The sequence below is a fragment of the Electrophorus electricus genome, chromosome 7, assembly GCF_041902795.1.
Source record: "Electrophorus electricus isolate QZ-2024a chromosome 7, ASM4190279v1, whole genome shotgun sequence".
In the NCBI taxonomy this organism is placed as follows: domain Eukaryota; kingdom Metazoa; phylum Chordata; class Actinopteri; order Gymnotiformes; family Gymnotidae; genus Electrophorus; species Electrophorus electricus.
This window is the reverse complement of record NC_137503.1, coordinates 5,305,530-5,322,432: the sequence shown is the minus strand read 5'-3', so window position 1 is coordinate 5,322,432 and position 16,903 is coordinate 5,305,530. Positions and strand designations below refer to the sequence as shown.

The following is a 16,903-nucleotide window of genomic DNA, read 5'->3' as shown; positions in this document are numbered from 1 at the left end:
AAATAGAGTTTGCTGTCCACAGTGGAGAACTTAACTGAGAAGGCTTGAAGAGGAATCCTAATTGTCAATGATTTTGGTTGAACACATGTATACTGATGCCAGTCTTTTGAGATCATAGTATTTTGTTGGTGCTGTAATTTCAGCCAGATGTTGTAAAATGTCAACATATTCTACCACACAAACAATAAGCAAAGCTTGAAAAGCAGAATGTTTCTCATAGTCTTTGCATGGCAAACAGAGTGAACATGCTCTCTTTTCTCAAATTCATTCCTAGGCAGGGGAATTTAGATTAGATCCCAAAGCCAGCATGATACCATTAGTTGTTTTTTTTAAAAAAACAAAAAAAAACATGTTTTAATTCCTCTGATTGTAAATACTGCTTTGTCAGACTCCTCGACTACAGCACAGCAAATGCACTCTAGAAAATACAATAAAATTCCTCTGAGCTTCTCCTCACATGCCACAGATTTTTTACAGGTGGACATTTTCATGGAGAAATTGCTGGTAGGATCAAGAATATCTGCTTGGGCACAGCTGGGATCAAGAAATCTCAAGCAGTACATCCATCATTGCCTTGTAAGTATGGAGGGATTATTTCACCTTTCACTGAGATAGCAAAAAAAAAATGGTGGCAAAATACTCTCACTAAAAATGACCTTGTCAGATATAATCTTAAACAGTAGTTAACAAACACCTGCCACATGTGATCAAAGTAATCAGTGACTTCAGATTAGCTGAGTGACTCAAGGGAGTTACGTTGTACATGAGCTCTGTGGGAAATAAGCGTGTCTAGCATGTGCGTGTGTGCTTATGAACTGAACAGATTGGGACCGTACCTGACTGTTTAGTTGCACCTCCTTTTTGAACAGGAGAATAGAAGGCAGAGAGGGCACTGAGAGAACCTCTGAGGTGGCTCTGGATGGAGCTGATCTTCGATACCGGCTGCTTCTGCGAGCTCTCGCCTTTTGCTTCCTGGCTCCCACTTCCCAGGCTGGCCCACTGCTCGTTAAGAAGGCCCTGGATGCGATTGACCACATGGCCTATGGCTGCTGGTGATGCTGCAGTTTCGGCGGGTCTCTGAGGCGGTGGTGGAGACTGAGGTGGAGGCTCAGGTGGAGGCTGGTGGTCTTGTCCTTCCCCTATGTTTTGACTTTTTAGTGATGATGGTGTGTCTTGTGAGCTTTCTGTTACCACGCTTTCGACAACCACACTATCTCTCAACTCATTTCTTGAGGATTTGATGCCTATATCCTCCCTGGTTACCATCTCAATTACATCACTTTCTGTCTTTTCTACTATAACATACTCTTCAGCTACATCACTCTCAATTAAGCTCTCGTCTTCCATGTTCTCGTCTTGCGGCGTGTACGTCACAGCAATGGTCTCACCATCTGCTTCTACAGAGTCTTCTCCTCCTTTAGTCTGCTCACTGTCTTCATGCACATGACCACTAGGACCCGTGGGGAAATCAGTCTCGACCGCACGGTGAGACAAGGTAACATCCACACCCACAGTTTTCTCAGCTGTCACAACCTGTGCCAACACCTCAGTGTCTCGTGTTTCAGCTACATCTGTCTGAGTGCTTGAGCACATTAGGTCTGCTTCTTTGGGACCATCAAGAGGTTGAAGTTCAGCCTCGGTTGACACGGCTTTGTTTGAGACGGTCGTGCTCTCTGTGCTGACTGATGCATCGCATGTAATGATGAGTCGAGGAGGTGGCCCAGACTCTGGTGAAACTTGGGTCTCTTGCTCTACACTAACTGAAATGGACTCCTTTATTTTCTCACTAAGTTCCTGAATTGTTATGTCCTTTAGTCTGTTCTCCTCCATCTGTGCTGCAAGTAAGGAATTTGTCTTTTCTATCTCACAGCTGGCCTCAGTTAATGTCTCCTCCAAAGTTTTTACTTTGATTTGTAGCTCTTGGATAATGAGCAGCTCTTGTTTGTCTGTGTCGGAGGTCGTTTTTTCCTCTGCTACAATTGATCCTTCAGAAGCTTCTGTTTTGCGCATTTCCCCTTGGGATGATTGACACTCAGACACATCTACTTGTTCTTCTGTGGCTGACATACCTTCTTTTAGCTCCAAATGTTTATCTTCTAATGAAACCTCTGCTCTCCCCTCTTGCGTTCCCGGTCCTTGTTCTGAAGGGGTTTCTGATATTTCTGTTTGATGTTCAGTTTCCTCTAACAGTCTGTCTGATCCTTCTGAGTCAGTTGGGCTCTCAGCTTTTTCAATGAGTATCACTGGGACAGAGACCACGGCTGGCACTGGTTCTGCTTCTGATATTACAGGGTTCTGTGTCACTAAATCTTGTCCTTCACCCTGCTGCTCTGCCACTGTCTCTGCTTTCGGTGTCTTGGTTTTACTTTCAGCACCCTGAGAAAGTGATGGGGCTTCCTGCTGTTCACTTGCTGTAAAAAGCTCAGTGCTGCCTTGGGATTCAGACTGGGGCTTTTCGGCAGACGCCTGCAGACCTTCTACTGCAGACTGCTCTTGAATCCTCTGGAGCAGTTGTTCCTTCTCCTCCTTTAGTGTGCAAATCTGAGCCTTCAGCTTGGGGATGGTTCTGACCTGTTCCTCCAGCTCTCTTACCCGCTTCAGCGCTGCCGTGATCTGCTGATGCAGGCTGGCCCTGTCCTGGGGAATGCTACCTCTTCTGTCACTGCTGTCCACAGGCCGAAACAGTCGTTCGGTTGAGCCATTCTGTGAATGCAGGCTCTGCTCATCGCTGGAGTCTGAGGCTTTCCTGTGTGGGACGTTAACAGGCATACTGGATGCCCGGAATAGGTGCGGCCTCACGTTAAGGCTCATCTGTTGCTCTTGGGAAGGCTGAATATAGACCTCATCCACATGCTTGGGGGAAGTGAGGTAGCTGCCACCTTGTGCCTTCGAGTGATTTGCAGAAGAGCTTCCACTGCTACTAGCGGCACCACCATCGCTGGCTCTGAATTCAAAAAGCTGCTGGACCTCAGTAACACGTGACTTGGGTTTGGAGCCCAGGGTGGATGTGTAGGCCCATGTGTCCCTGTCAGCAGGACGGGATCCGTGTCCGGGAAGGCTGAAGTTGCGAGGCAGTGTGCTATATTTTGGGCCCCTCGTCTTTCGTTGTATATGCACCCTCTTGATGGTATTTCCCTTCTCAATGTCATCTACATATTTCAAGAAGTCCAGATCAAGGTGAAAGCCATAGGGTGTCTCCACAGAATAGGGCAGTTGTTTTCTCTGTCTCCCGCTCTCAGAAGCCTTGGAGGGAAAGCCATTTGCTGAAACACAAATCATGTTCAATCGGACTTAGCATTTTGTGCCTGCCATCTGGATGAATTCAAACTCTAATTACCATGGAGAATATTTTAACTTTGACAGGAATGAAGCTAAACAGATTACAAATAGGTGGTTGTCATCAAATGCAGGCATTTTTGTCAACTTGTGAAATTATGTTACATTGATAGAAAGATGCGTTATTTGTTGTTGTTTACCACTTTTCTTGTCCATCATTTGGGTTTTTCAGTGTCATGGACTCTGTCTTTCTTCTGAATGCTGGCAGGCTGGCAACAGAAAAATGATATCACTGAACAATGTATAAATGTTTGGCCATCATATAATTGCACTTATTTGGTGAATCAGTGTTTAATAACTTTAAGGATACATGAGGTTTGATGCTTATGCACAGCTACTTTTCCTGGATTTTTAGTATCTTGTCCTGATTGTCAAATATAATAAATACTTTACAACACAGCAAATCACAACGACATTTGCTAAAAATACAAATGTTCCTTTCGGGTGCAACGCAGCTTTATTTATTCCAGATGGGAACGGAAAGAAACTGGTTCAGAATGTAAGCTTGTGTGAAACAGGCAATGGAATACCACTCAGCCATTTCACATATTCATAGATTCTTATCTAATGTTACTACAAATTGCTTACAACCCTATGCTTTTACTCTGCATTGTAAATATGGAAAGCAGACATAATATGCATCCAAATTTAATCTTGTGACAAAGTGGAAAGTAATGTTTATTACAATAGCTTTAATTTTGCATAATTAACAAGAGACCAGGAATCTCTGCAACTTGTGAGAAATGTTTTTAGCTTTATGCATTTGCAAAGCGTTACATTTCTCTAAGTGAAGTTTCCGACTGAATTATCAAATAACCTCAGCTCATGTACACTGTGTAATTTCTACAGAGATGTAACTGCATTGCAATTATTAATACTGACTTCATTGTTAGGAAGGATATCCATCAGTGCCCAGAACATGCAATTATTTTCTCTAATGAAACATAAGATACGAACTTTCAACAAGTGAAGATGATTACATATATAAAGGTTGCTGCAGAGAAACCATGGTGAAAATGCAGAGGGCACGCTTGTGAATTATAATTACCTCCTATGCAGGCTCATGCAGATGTGGCATATGGGACCAATTCTGATTTTGCAGTTTGGGTCAGAGCCTTGGAATCTGAACTAAATTCCAAGGTTTGATCATTTTTTAATTTTTTCTACAAAGCTACAGGATAACAGTGACTGGATCATAGAACAACTGTGTGAGGTCCTGTCTGGAGGCACTGGTTTAGATATAAAAAAGCTATGGCCCACGTTACAAATCACGCAATACTCTTGACCAATCCAATGAAGTTTTCACAGTTTGACATAGTCCATTATCAAGAAAGATGATCTCGGGAGCAGGGTAACTTCTGCGTGCCAGAGTGGATGGATTTCAGAAGACAAGAGGGGAAAAAAATCTCCTAAAAAAATATGCTTTGATTGCATTTTAGAAATGGGCACTATGTCTCAGATCCACGGACACTTCCAGCAGCCTTTCAGGCATCCCGCAAAGAAGCGCAGCTGGTGACCAGGTCATCAGTCATAGCCACAAGACAGCTGTCTCACACTGCAACCAAACATGCTGAAGAAAAATCCAAACTGATAAGATTCCAAAGCAATCACCCCCAGCTGCACATCAGAGAAAGAGCAACGGTGCTTTCAAACTAACGGATAATGAATGATTTTCCATGTTTCAACAGTCAGTATCTTAAAATAATTATGCTTAAGGTTATCAAATACTTCGAAATAAATGTGCAAATGGGAGTGAATATGCATGTTCTTTTTACTTCATCTTAATGCGGTAACCTCATAACAGCAGTGCCACTGCCTAGTTTAATTAGACGCTTCAGCCAATAAACAGTCTGCATTCATTCTGCTGAAAGGGCTGCAGGCAAAACCCTGGAACGGTGTGATTCTGAGATTGACTGACAGCTGAATCCCGAGAATCTGACACACCGCAGCAAGCACAGAAAATGTACAGCTTCTTAACTCGCCAGGAGCGTGATAGTGAAAGGGAGAGGAGCAGGAGCATTCCCTGCCCTGCCACTGCTCAGTGCTCGGTGCCACCCCAACACAGCGCCTGTCCTTGAGGATTAATTAACCGCAACAGGAACACAGCTTGTAATTGCTGACTAAAGTGAAGCTGTCCCCCTCAGTCAATTATCCACACGGAACCATGCATCAACGCATTGTCTCGTTAATTAGACTGGGGGGGGGGGGGGCAGAGAGAGAGAGAGAGAGAGAGAGAGAGAGAGAGAGAGAGAGAGAGAGAGAGAGAGAGAGAGAAGGAGAAAGCAGGTTGTATTTAATAAGAAAGGAAATGCTTTACTGAAGTTTATTTCACACTGAAGATGCCAATTTGTTTCATCACTGATAAAATTAAAAAATTATTCTGAATGTTAAGCTCAGTGCAAAATATCTTCATCATACTGTGGCTAATATCTATCACAGTGGAGCACATAAAGGTGAGCTATAATTGAACGTTACTGTTTATTTAGCCGTTCAGCACAGCCGGAATCAAACTAATGAAACACTGTGGTACACTGAGGAAGCATGTGTGTGTGTGTGTGTGTGTGTGTGTGTGTGTGTGTGTGTGTGTTGTGGGGGGGGGGGGGGGGTTGATTTGTCTGCCCATGACTGCATACATGTCATACAAACACACACACACACAAACATACACACGCACGCATACACACACCAGCAGTCAGGTGCAGAGTCTGTAGGCACAGCAGCAGCAGCAGTGACCGCTGTTCAGCAGTGCTGGGCAGAGGAGAGAGGCAGGTGCATGCAGTGCCGCAGACAACAGCACAAAGCGCATCTTCTGAATGCCTTTCGTGAGTCTTTACTCCACTGTGGCCCTGACATTGACATACAAGCACCTGCTTGTGGGATTCCCAAGGGAATGTGATGTGAAAAATCGCATGCTTAATGTTGCTGAGCAAGTGAATCTCAAATTTATAAATATATATATATATATATATATATATAAAATATATCATGGCTACGAAGAATGCATTATATACATTGAATGATCAGCTTTCGATTTTCGATTTCATTCAAATGATTAAGTTTATTCTATTTCTACTGTGTCAAAAACTTTTATTACTTAGAATTACATTGAATCCTCCTTCTCTTTTCCACAGAGCTTCTCTCTCTCTCTCTCTCTCTCTCTCTCTCTCTCATTAATTTTCTCTGTGTCTCCCTGTCTGCACTCTTTATATTAATGGCAGTAAGGGGGGAGAGGCACTGGTCTGTCTTGTCTGGTAGGAAGCGAGTGCTCACCGTTAACTATTGTGCAGAGCTCCAGACATCTGGAGGAGGGAGATCAATACAGAGCATCTGTTCTTCAGAGATGAGAGGAGCCCTGAGAACAGAGAGCATGCACGTGATAGAACCACCAGGAAGAAGACGTGTATTCAAAAACATGGCTTACGCATCGTATATATGTGAAATATACATGGATACTGCTACATGGAACACACGTGTCCACACATATGCATACACACATAGGCAGACATTAAAAAAAATTAAAAATGAGGCAGAGAGTGAAAGAACAACAGAGAGAAGGAGAGTCAGACAGGGTGAGCGAGAGCAAAAGACTGTCTACAAGTTTTCATTAAACATGTCATGTGACTGGCTATAAATTATTTAGTCTAGCCCTGTGGCAAATGCTACTCCAGCACCGACAGTAAAAAATAACCAGTATTAGCTTCCTATTCATACTCTATAGTTGAGGGAGAGAGAGAGTGAGGGAGAGACAGAGAGATCTCTGGTTAATTAGTACAGGAGGCTAGCAGAGCGTGTGAAGTCTGAGCTATATTTACAAGGTGTTTTCTCTACAGGCAAAAAGGAAGACGGAAGAAAGGGGGTGGAGCCAGAGAGATGTTTGGTGATGACAGGTTGGCTGACAGCAGCCTGAGAGTGGAAGAGTCTAGATCTCATGTTAGAGAGTGACAGCCGGCTCTAGGCTTGTGGATCAATTACTGCACTGTCACATATGCGAGACTGACAAGACACAACAGCAGAGGTAAAACACACACACACACATGCACAATTTTTACGTAGCTAACACGTATGCACTGCACTGATACCCACTGTGAAATCCCATGCCTTGGAATGACATGTTGCATAGAGAAAAAAAAACAACAACAACCCTCCTCTGTGCAAAGCTAAGCTTAACCACTTCCTTCTCACACACACACACCCAGTCATGCACATGCACGCGGCTACCGCTGAGCACTGCCTTGATTCCCGTTATGCACTGAAGGAAAAGGAAAGCAGCTCAGTAAGAGAGTGAAAGTCTGCATGGTAACAACTGCAGCCTACGACGCTTTACTGCCACACAGACAACGCTAGACAACGGAGAGAAGAGCCAGCAGACTACACATTCACACATGGAGAATCACATTACATATATGCTAAATGCTGGTTGCATGATCCAACGCTAGCACCCAAAAACACAATTTCACACGCACACACGTGCGTGCGTGCACACTCACGCACGCGCACACACACAGAGAGAGAGAGAGAGAGAAAAAGAGAGAGGGGGGGGGGTGAACTGGTAAGTGGGTCTAGTGCCATAGAGAATGGGCGTCTTCTGCAGATGGGCTGAAGAGAAAGCCTGTCCATTATTCCTGCACTGCAGCAACAGCACCAACCAAGTCATTCAAAAGCAGAATTGAAAGATGAGAGGGCAATGGGACAAGTCTCATGCACACACACACACACACTCACACACACTCACACACACTCACACACACTCACACACACTCACACACACTCACACACACACACACACACACACACACACACACACACACACACACACACACACACACACACACACACACACACACACACACACACACACACACACACACACACTCACCTGGGATGTAGTAATGCAACCTGCTCTTCATGTGAGGGGGAGGGGGAGAGAGTGAACAAGAGAGATGGAGGATGAGGGAGAGAGAGACAGACAGAGTGGTAGACAGAGAGAGAGAGAGAGAGAGAGAGAGAGAGAGAGAGAGAGAGAGAGAGAGAGAGAGAGATGGGAATTCTCACACCTGGCATGCGTAACAAATGTTCAGTGACTCTCCTCCCACCCTATCCTCACTGGTTACCCCCCCCCCATCCTTCTGATTTCAACCTGACAAAACAGGAAGAAAAGGAAAACAGGGGGATATCATGGTGGATTCTGATTGTCACATTCATTGTCACAATGAAAGAAAAAAGACATGGAGGGATAGAGAGGGAGACGGACACATAGACAGAGAGCATGACAGACTGTGCCGGACAAGCGACTGATAGACACAGCTGACCCCGCTGGATGAGAAAGACAAGAATTGCAATAAGAGGAAAACAAGAACTGCAAAGTACACCAATATCTGTGATCAAACTAGAGAGGGAGAACCCTGGTAAGAAAACGATGCTTACATTCTTTGCAGAGCCTAAACCACTATTGCAATCACATACCAACATCCCCACCCTTGGTGTTGGAAAGTTAAACTCACTAGTGGTGATGCCGCAGATGAAATGACCCAGGGAAAGGTGGACTCTCTGTGCCTCCTTATTGCTCTAGACCTCGTAAATACGGTCGAACTTTGAGTGAACTCCCTCTGCTCAACAGTGTAATCATTATTGCTGGGCGGGAGTCAATCATTAACTGTCCTGCGATAGGTCTCCTTTTCACAAATGCACCTTTATCTCCCCCTCGACACCAAGCTTTGTGAATCTGACCTTCCTTCACTATCGTGTGTGAGAGGCTGGCAGTTCTACAGTACATATTCACCATATTAAACTATTTATAAATATATATAACAACACTTATACAAAAAAAGGGTCCGTATAAAATAGAGATGGCACCAATCCGATATCACGTATTGGAACTGTATCGATATCAGCAAAAAATGCTGGCTCAGATACCGGGGGAGAAATTTTTAAAGGAAACCGATTCGATAATGTCACAAATCAAGCCTGAACAAAACATAGCAGCGCTTTAGAGCAGCACATAGCAGGTCAGCAATGTTAGTTGTAGCAGATCACATAATAACTGTCGGGTTAGTTTGTGCAGTTTATACACCAATGTGGAGTTTAACTGTAGCCTTTTCTTCACATTAACGATTAAAATCATGTTTGAATGCATGCACTCACAGACGTGTGATGATTTGCATTTCGAAAACTCTGTGGGTAACAGGGTATTTGCCTTCTAGTGAGAACATTAAATAGAAAAACAGTGTTTTAGAACTGTTCACCATCATAGATCTGAGACCAATGGGGATTTGTTTATTAATCCGTTCTTTAAAAACAAACAAACAAACAAACAAAAAAACTATGTTGTTTCCCGTTTGTCCGTGAAGTTAAGGAAGTTCATGGTTGGGGGAAAGAGACAGAGCAGCAGAAATCTGATAGAAACTGAGACAGAGAAGATTAAGAATCACCGAACGAGTAAAGCACGCCTCTAAATTCATGAAGCTAAATAGCCTCCTTAATTTCTTTAGTATATTCAAAGCACAATAAAAAGTGGAAGAGCTGCTGAGTTTTAAGATGGACTGGAAACTTCAGCCATGTGCATATATTTTTTCAGCTAAAAGAAACAGACATCTTGTAAAGGTTATCAGATTAAAGTTCTTTTGGTTTTAAGCAGAGGTTGAATGAAGAGAGACTTTTAGCACAGGTAGTACTCCTGGTGTGTTTGTGGGGTGTGTCAGGGGTAGAACATCGATTTACCACTGAAATTCACAAGAAGAGTTATAAATCACTATTAAATTGTGGAGTTACAGTTGTATTCAATAATGAGAAAGAAAAATGAAGACCAATTATAGTGTCAATTTCAGGAGTCAGTATTGATATCAGGTGACATTCAAATGCAAGATATTAGTATCAGTTCATACAGAAATATTGGCCATGTCTAATAGGGTTAGTATGTCTATACCTAATGATACTGTATACAAAGCCCCACTTCACCATATTCAAACTGTGTACATTAGCAGGAGCTCTGGAGTCCTATTCAGTCCAACATGGCCTATTCCAAAAGAGCCTTATCTGGAGCAGTAGTTGAGAGATTTGCCAATCCCAAAGCTGAGATGGCCTTGCCGTGGTTATATTTCACAGCGGTACAGAGTAAGTCACAGGCCTGTGTCAGGGCTATGCTTTAAGAACTAGACAGGAGAGCAGGATGGATAGCGAGCATAGACCGGACAAAGTATGTAGAGCTCCCCCCGTCTGGTGCCTTGATGATGTAGAGCGGTTATAGGCATGGATTACTCACAAACGCCACACAACGCACATGCCCCACAGGGGTCTTGTTGAGGTCCTTTTGCATGTACTGTATTTTCATTTGGATGATTTATTTGCCTAATGAAAGCCCATTTTCATTCTTCTTCTGCTCCGGCTGGCTGGGCGGAACTGGAATTAAGCCAGCTATAAATACCCCCCCCCCCCCCCCCAACCATGGCTCTCTTTTATTTAAGAGATGGAGCACCACACATGTCTTAAATAACACACACAAACATAACCCCTTCCTCCACAAACAGGCAGCGGATTTAGCCTTCTTTCCTAACAGAGGCAGAGAACATGGAGAGAGAATGCAGGCAGTCTACAGCATGGCACCGTTCAGAAAATAGGTCATATGAAACCCCAGCACCAAGCACAAGCATCTGCATCCCCTCCAGAAGCCTGTGGCCTCATGTAACCAAAGAACCATACATTCACATATATGGAACATGTGGCCCCATGTGTGTCCAAGCGTTAGTAATGCAGCCTGATAGTATTTCTGCCCATTTCCTGCCCAAGTTATAGATTTCCATACATAGCACTCGATTCCGCTGCTATCTTCAGACCTTTGCTTTATACACTACACCAGACCTCTGTCATATATGTTGTGCTAACAGTGATATGTCCTCTGTTAACTAAAACGTCATCTTGGCCAAGACTGGAATGTGCCCTACATCCCCTCTTTTGTTCATTTCAAAATGGTGGAGAGAACTTTGCCGGCTGTTCCAGCATGAGAAAAGCTACACTAGGCAAAAGAGACGGGAATAGCTGGATCGTGTGTTCCCCGGCAGCTGCAAAGTCATGAAGCTCAATATAAAATGGATATACAGGATGGAGAGTGTATTTGCTCCCCTGAGGGGAAAAAACGCTTCAGTAAACACAATGCAAAGCAGCGTTCTGGCACTTCCACGAGCCTGAGAAACATCTCACTAACCATATATAGGAAAGGCCTACACATTTATCACATTTCAGACTCTGGAATGACTGTTTTTTTATTTATTTCTGCTCTATCTTGCTGTCTTATGTTTCGTCCTTGTACGTGTTGTCAGATATTGCTAGCAGATTGCTGGAACAGAGGTAAAGGGGACACACCAGAATGAACCTCTAAGAAACTTTCACTCTTAACTACTGTAAATCCCCTGTCTTGGTTAGAAACCACAACAATAGCTCTTTCCTCATGCTAGGCAATTGTGTGTTGATGTACAATAGTAACAGCAGGAGATTTTGTTACATAGAAACTTTTGCAGAATAACAAAAAGTTAAAAAGAAAAATGTGTGAATTTTTCACAACAAAAGTGTCATGACTGCCATGTTTTAACCAGAGGCATATATGAAATAAACATCTCATAGTCTGTTCTTCCAAATGAAAAGTGCAATGATATGCAAGATGTAGGCTACATTGTACTACACTAGATTGTATCAGCAGGGAGCTTAGCCTATATTCATAATTCTAAGGTGTATATACTGTCATTCTGGGGAAATTCAAATATATCCACATTTGATAGCATGATTGTGTATACCAGCAGATTGATGCCAGCTGGTTGGTACATTAAAAGTCCAACCATAATGTGAAAAATGTCATGTTACCAAACCACAACCGTTTAATGGAATTCCACTACAAATCTATTAATGACTACCACACATTTAGCTTCATCTCATCCCAAGTGACAGCATACACTGGGAATGTACTCTGATGGCTTTGATCAAAGTCCAGCATCAGGTTCAGCTCAGCCCACATCACAAGGCTGCACCAAGCCTTGAGAAATGCTGATATTAATTGCCACTCAGAGCCATCTGGGCTATTTAATCACAGTGGCAGATAAGGTGCCATATTATATTGCATTGTCATTAAACAGCATCGCCCGCTACAGATATGAAATGCTTAAGGGGTGGAGCAAACAGAAACTAATATCTCTCACACCAATTAAAACTGTTTCCACATTACAAGTTCAAATGAAACACATTCCTTAACAACCTCAAAAAGCTTAACAGCCAATATTTTGAGAAAGGGGAACAATAGTATAGCTCTGATTTAATTAAAAATACCGTTTGGAAACAAATGGGTGGCATGTAGAGAGAAGGAGAGGTGAGGACAGTTGCAGTGTGTGGTTAGTGTGAGGCCAGCCATCAACTCACCAATGACGAGACAACTGGGATAAGAAGAGCCTTGAGAATGTAAACATGGTAGGAAGGATGGAGGATTAATGGGGACATGAGTGCATGGCACCAGCCTCAAAGAATTCAGAGGACATAGAAGAAAGAGGGTAGCTGTAGAGTGACTAGCACAGTAGAAGAGCGAAATGTTGTGAGGCGAAGCTGCAACACGCATGAGAACCGATGAGTAGGAGGGAGGAAGAGATTGCGTGGAACTACTGCATGTAATAAAGTGAATGTTGAGATCTACGGTTCCTCCGGTATGTTCTGTCAGGGGAAGACGCCGCTGTGTCCAGTTGAGAAAGGGGAGCATGGAGAGAAGTGGGCTGGAGGGGAGCGTGAGCGCGATAGAGAGAAGTCAGACCAGGCTTACTAAGGCAGAGTGCAGTGTGAGGGAGGCTGATAAGGCCTTCAGGGTGTTTGTGTTCAAACTGCCACCTCTGAACCAGGCAAACAGGCCTGCTGTGGGGAACACCAGCTAACGGAAAATTTTACCCTCCATGGGGGGAGAGGGAGGGATAGAGAGAGAGAGAGAGAGAGAGAGAGAGGTGCCCCACTACTGGAAGATGAACTGAAATGTGAGATTTCATAGTTTGTGAAACAGAACATGTTTTAGTGCTAAGCTAACCACAAAAACAAAGCTTCCAAATATACCTCATCTAGGATTTCTGTTTGAAATACCTGTATTATCTTGCAAAATTAATTTTGTTCATTCACGAAGAGATCAGTCCTCTGAAACATGAAACGAGCCAGTGCTGACCTGATGAAATTGCAGCTATAAAGTACACCTGACTTGACCAAAAAAATCAATCAATCCATAAAAATAGCTTTCATTAAACAGAGCTACATTAGAAAGATCGTCTTTAAAGCAGATGAAACTATGCTTTGTTGACCTTCCCTTTAAGGCCTTCTAAAGTTTCAACAAATCACACACATTCCCATCACCCTCATAGCACGGCATTTAGTGGCGATTCACCTTTCCCCTTCACACATGGATGGAGTGTGTGTGTGTGTGTGTGTGTGTATTGGTGTGTGCCTGATTTATGTATGGGTGCATATTGCTAAAGTGGTATTGACATATGTAACGGATACCATCACCCCCGAAGAACAGGGTAGCCTGACAGAGAGCGTCACCGCTGAACAATAGGACAGTGTGATTAAGGCTGTCACTCAGAAGGGTAAGCGTGTGCTCTGGGCGGCCCAGGGAGCCGATTCGGTCTAGTGGTCAGAGCACATCTGTCACCTGGAAGACCTCCCTCTGCCTTTGCTACAACATGATTAAGGGACAGTGTTTGCACGTTTGGAGTCATGGGAGTGTTAGTAACAGGAATATCCACAGACCTTAAGATTAACACCAGTGCTAATTCTAACATGATATTTTAACACAATTCTAGTGCATGTGGATGCACACAAGAACACAGCTAAAAATGAAATCCTTTGCTCGTCGTGCCTGCTCTATAGACTTAGTCATGCACTCTGCATTTCCAACCCCTAAAGATTTTTCTTGCTGTTCATCATTATCTTGAGAATCAATATTATGTGTACAGCACTCTCCAATCCAGCACCTCATTACCTGCCAGACAGCCAAAGGGAGCCGTTTAGTGAACCCGAACGTGCTGATGCCTGGTGGGGGTTGCTCCTTTAGCAGACCTACTCCTGCTCTGTATTGGAGGTCCGCTATTGTGTAAACTCCTCCCACCCTCCTGAACATCTGAGGAGGCTAAATTACTCCCACTGTCTGTAATCTCTGGAATCTATTGGACAAGTGTAAGGAGAATAGCAAAAGAGGGGAAAAAAAACTTGATACAAACCCAATAAAAATCTAAACACCACTTTGAATCCTTTCAGCAATGTGGTCTATCGTGACACCAAATAAATGTGTGCAGAGGCCAACCAAACATGGGTCCTGATGCACATGTATATATATTTTTTTCTCTATGCACCCCTGGTTCTCTTCCTCAGTTTGGACAGAGCACTCTCCACCATTTCACTGCGTGTTATACTGTGTATGACTATGTATGTGACAAATAAACCAAACTTGAACTTGAACATGAGATGTTATGCGCACGTTATGTAAATGCTGCACTGATTATATATATATATTATAATTTCTGATTGTTGATTATTAATTATAATTAGCATGAATGATGTTAGTGACCATGTACCATATGTTCCCTGTTTCAGACAATTAGCTGCACATTTCAATCAATGTAAAGGAGGATCAGTTGATTCAGAGCTTAATGTTGTGTAACTGGGCCATATGGCGCTGGGAGGCACAGTGCCTAGCATAGGTCTCCCAGTGTTCTGGTTACTGGGTTTAAACGAGATTAGACTACAGAAGAGACTATAGATGAGACTATAGAGACTAAAGATATAGACAATACTATAGATAGGCCATATGGCGCTGGGAGGCACAGTGCCTAGCATAGGTCTCCCAGTGTTCTGGTTACTGGGTTTAAACGAGATTAGACTACAGAAGAGACTATAGATGAGACTATAGAGACTAAAGATATAGACAATACTATAGATAGGCCATATGGCGCTGGGAGGCACAGTGCCTAGCATAGGTCTCCCAGTGTTCTGGTTACTGGGTTTAAACGAGATTAGACTACAGAAGAGACTATAGATGAGACTATAGAGACTAAAGATATAGACAATACTATAGATAGGCCATATGGCGCTGGGAGGCACAGTGCCTAGCACAGGTCTCCCAGTGTTCTGGTTACTGGGTTTAAACGAGATTAGACTACAGAAGAGACTATAGATGAGACTATAGAGACTAAAGATATAGACAATACTATAGATAGGCCATATGGCGCTGGGAGGCACAGTGCCTAGCACAGGTCTCCCAGTGTTCTGGTTACTGGGTTTAAACGAGATTAGACTACAGAAGAGACTATAGATGAGACTATAGAGACTAAAGATATAGACAATACTATAGATAGGCCATATGGCGCTGGGAGGCACAGTGCCTAGCATAGGTCTCCCAGTGTTCTGGTTACTGGGTTTAGACGAGACAAGTCTATAGATGAGACTATAGACAAAACGAGACTACAGATGAGACTATAGATGAGACGAGGCGAGGCAAGACTAGGAAACGCAAGGCAAGGCAAAACAGAACAAAACAACAGTAGTCATATATTTATCTTCCTTAGGGGAATTCCCTTTATTTGCTCAGTGCTTTTTAAAGACCAAAAACAACAAAATAAGTTAAATGTTCTAAGCACACATAAAATAGCTAACTATTTAAGGGTTCCCACATGCCCACATGGATAAACCTCAATTTGTTTTTTGGGGTTTTTTTGTATTTAATTTAGATGTGGAGTGAAGCCATGCACAGGAAGAAGATTGATGGATTGGGCATGGTGCAATAATGAACCCAGCCTCAGGCACCTGAAGTACTCACAGTACTGCTAAATCTACACAGACTGTGCAGCTTGTCCACAGTGTATGTTGTACATAGAGCAAAAATCTTTAGACATTTTAAAACTTCACTACATGCAGTTTACTTTAGTTCACTTCTTACTATGTCTATTTTTGTAAGATAAAAGAAAATGTATTCTGATTCTATAGAAGAATGGCAGATAAATAAAAAGAAAACAATAAAAAGACAGACAGAAAATAAACTTGAACTGAACAACAAAGAAATAGCCTATGTAAAGGAAAGAATGTAAATAAATCACAAAAGAAAAAAAATGGCTGAAAAGAAAAAGAAAAGAAGAATCTTGAGAAGACTTCAGAAGAATCTTTCCAGATGTACGACTAAAGAACGCCCTATCTACCCTTTCCTAGTGTTTGAACTTTCCTCCTTTGATTTTTAGTCCCAAAACAATGTGGCTACTGTTACATCAAGTTCACTACAGATTTGTAACGCGCACACACACACACACACACACACACACACACACACACACACACACACACACACACACACGTGTGTACATGTGCAAAATTCACATGCAGACAAACTGAAAAAGCTGTCTGAGAGAGGGGGTTGTCAAATGTCCAAAATAAATATATATGTGTTTGTTTATGATGTGGTCTGGTCTGCCCTGCAGCTAGGAGTAGATGGAACTTACTCTGCACAATTTACACTATTATGCTCCTGTTGCAAATCATTTTCTCTACTGGCCCATGAAAAACTCCCAGT

General features: G+C 42.9%; 1 protein-coding gene across 4 annotated transcripts in view; it reads right to left on the bottom strand.

Moving 5' to 3' along the window:
- kank4 (KN motif and ankyrin repeat domains 4) overlaps positions 1 to 16,903 on the bottom strand; it is a 46,519-nt gene that overhangs the window by 12,626 nt on the left and 16,990 nt on the right. For 3 of the 4 annotated variants that reach the window (XM_035524436.2, XM_035524435.2, XM_035524439.2), the window contains 3 exons: positions 6,607 to 6,688; positions 3,477 to 3,545; positions 837 to 3,263 (listed from right to left, as the gene is read on the bottom strand). In XM_035524436.2, the coding sequence (XP_035380329.2) occupies positions 837 to 3,263; positions 3,477 to 3,495 (2,446 nt within the window). In that variant the 5' untranslated portion in view covers positions 3,496 to 3,545; positions 6,607 to 6,688. The remainder of the gene's footprint in view (positions 1 to 836; positions 3,264 to 3,476; positions 3,546 to 6,606; positions 6,689 to 16,903) is intronic. The other variant, XM_035524437.2, reaches the window with a different exon arrangement.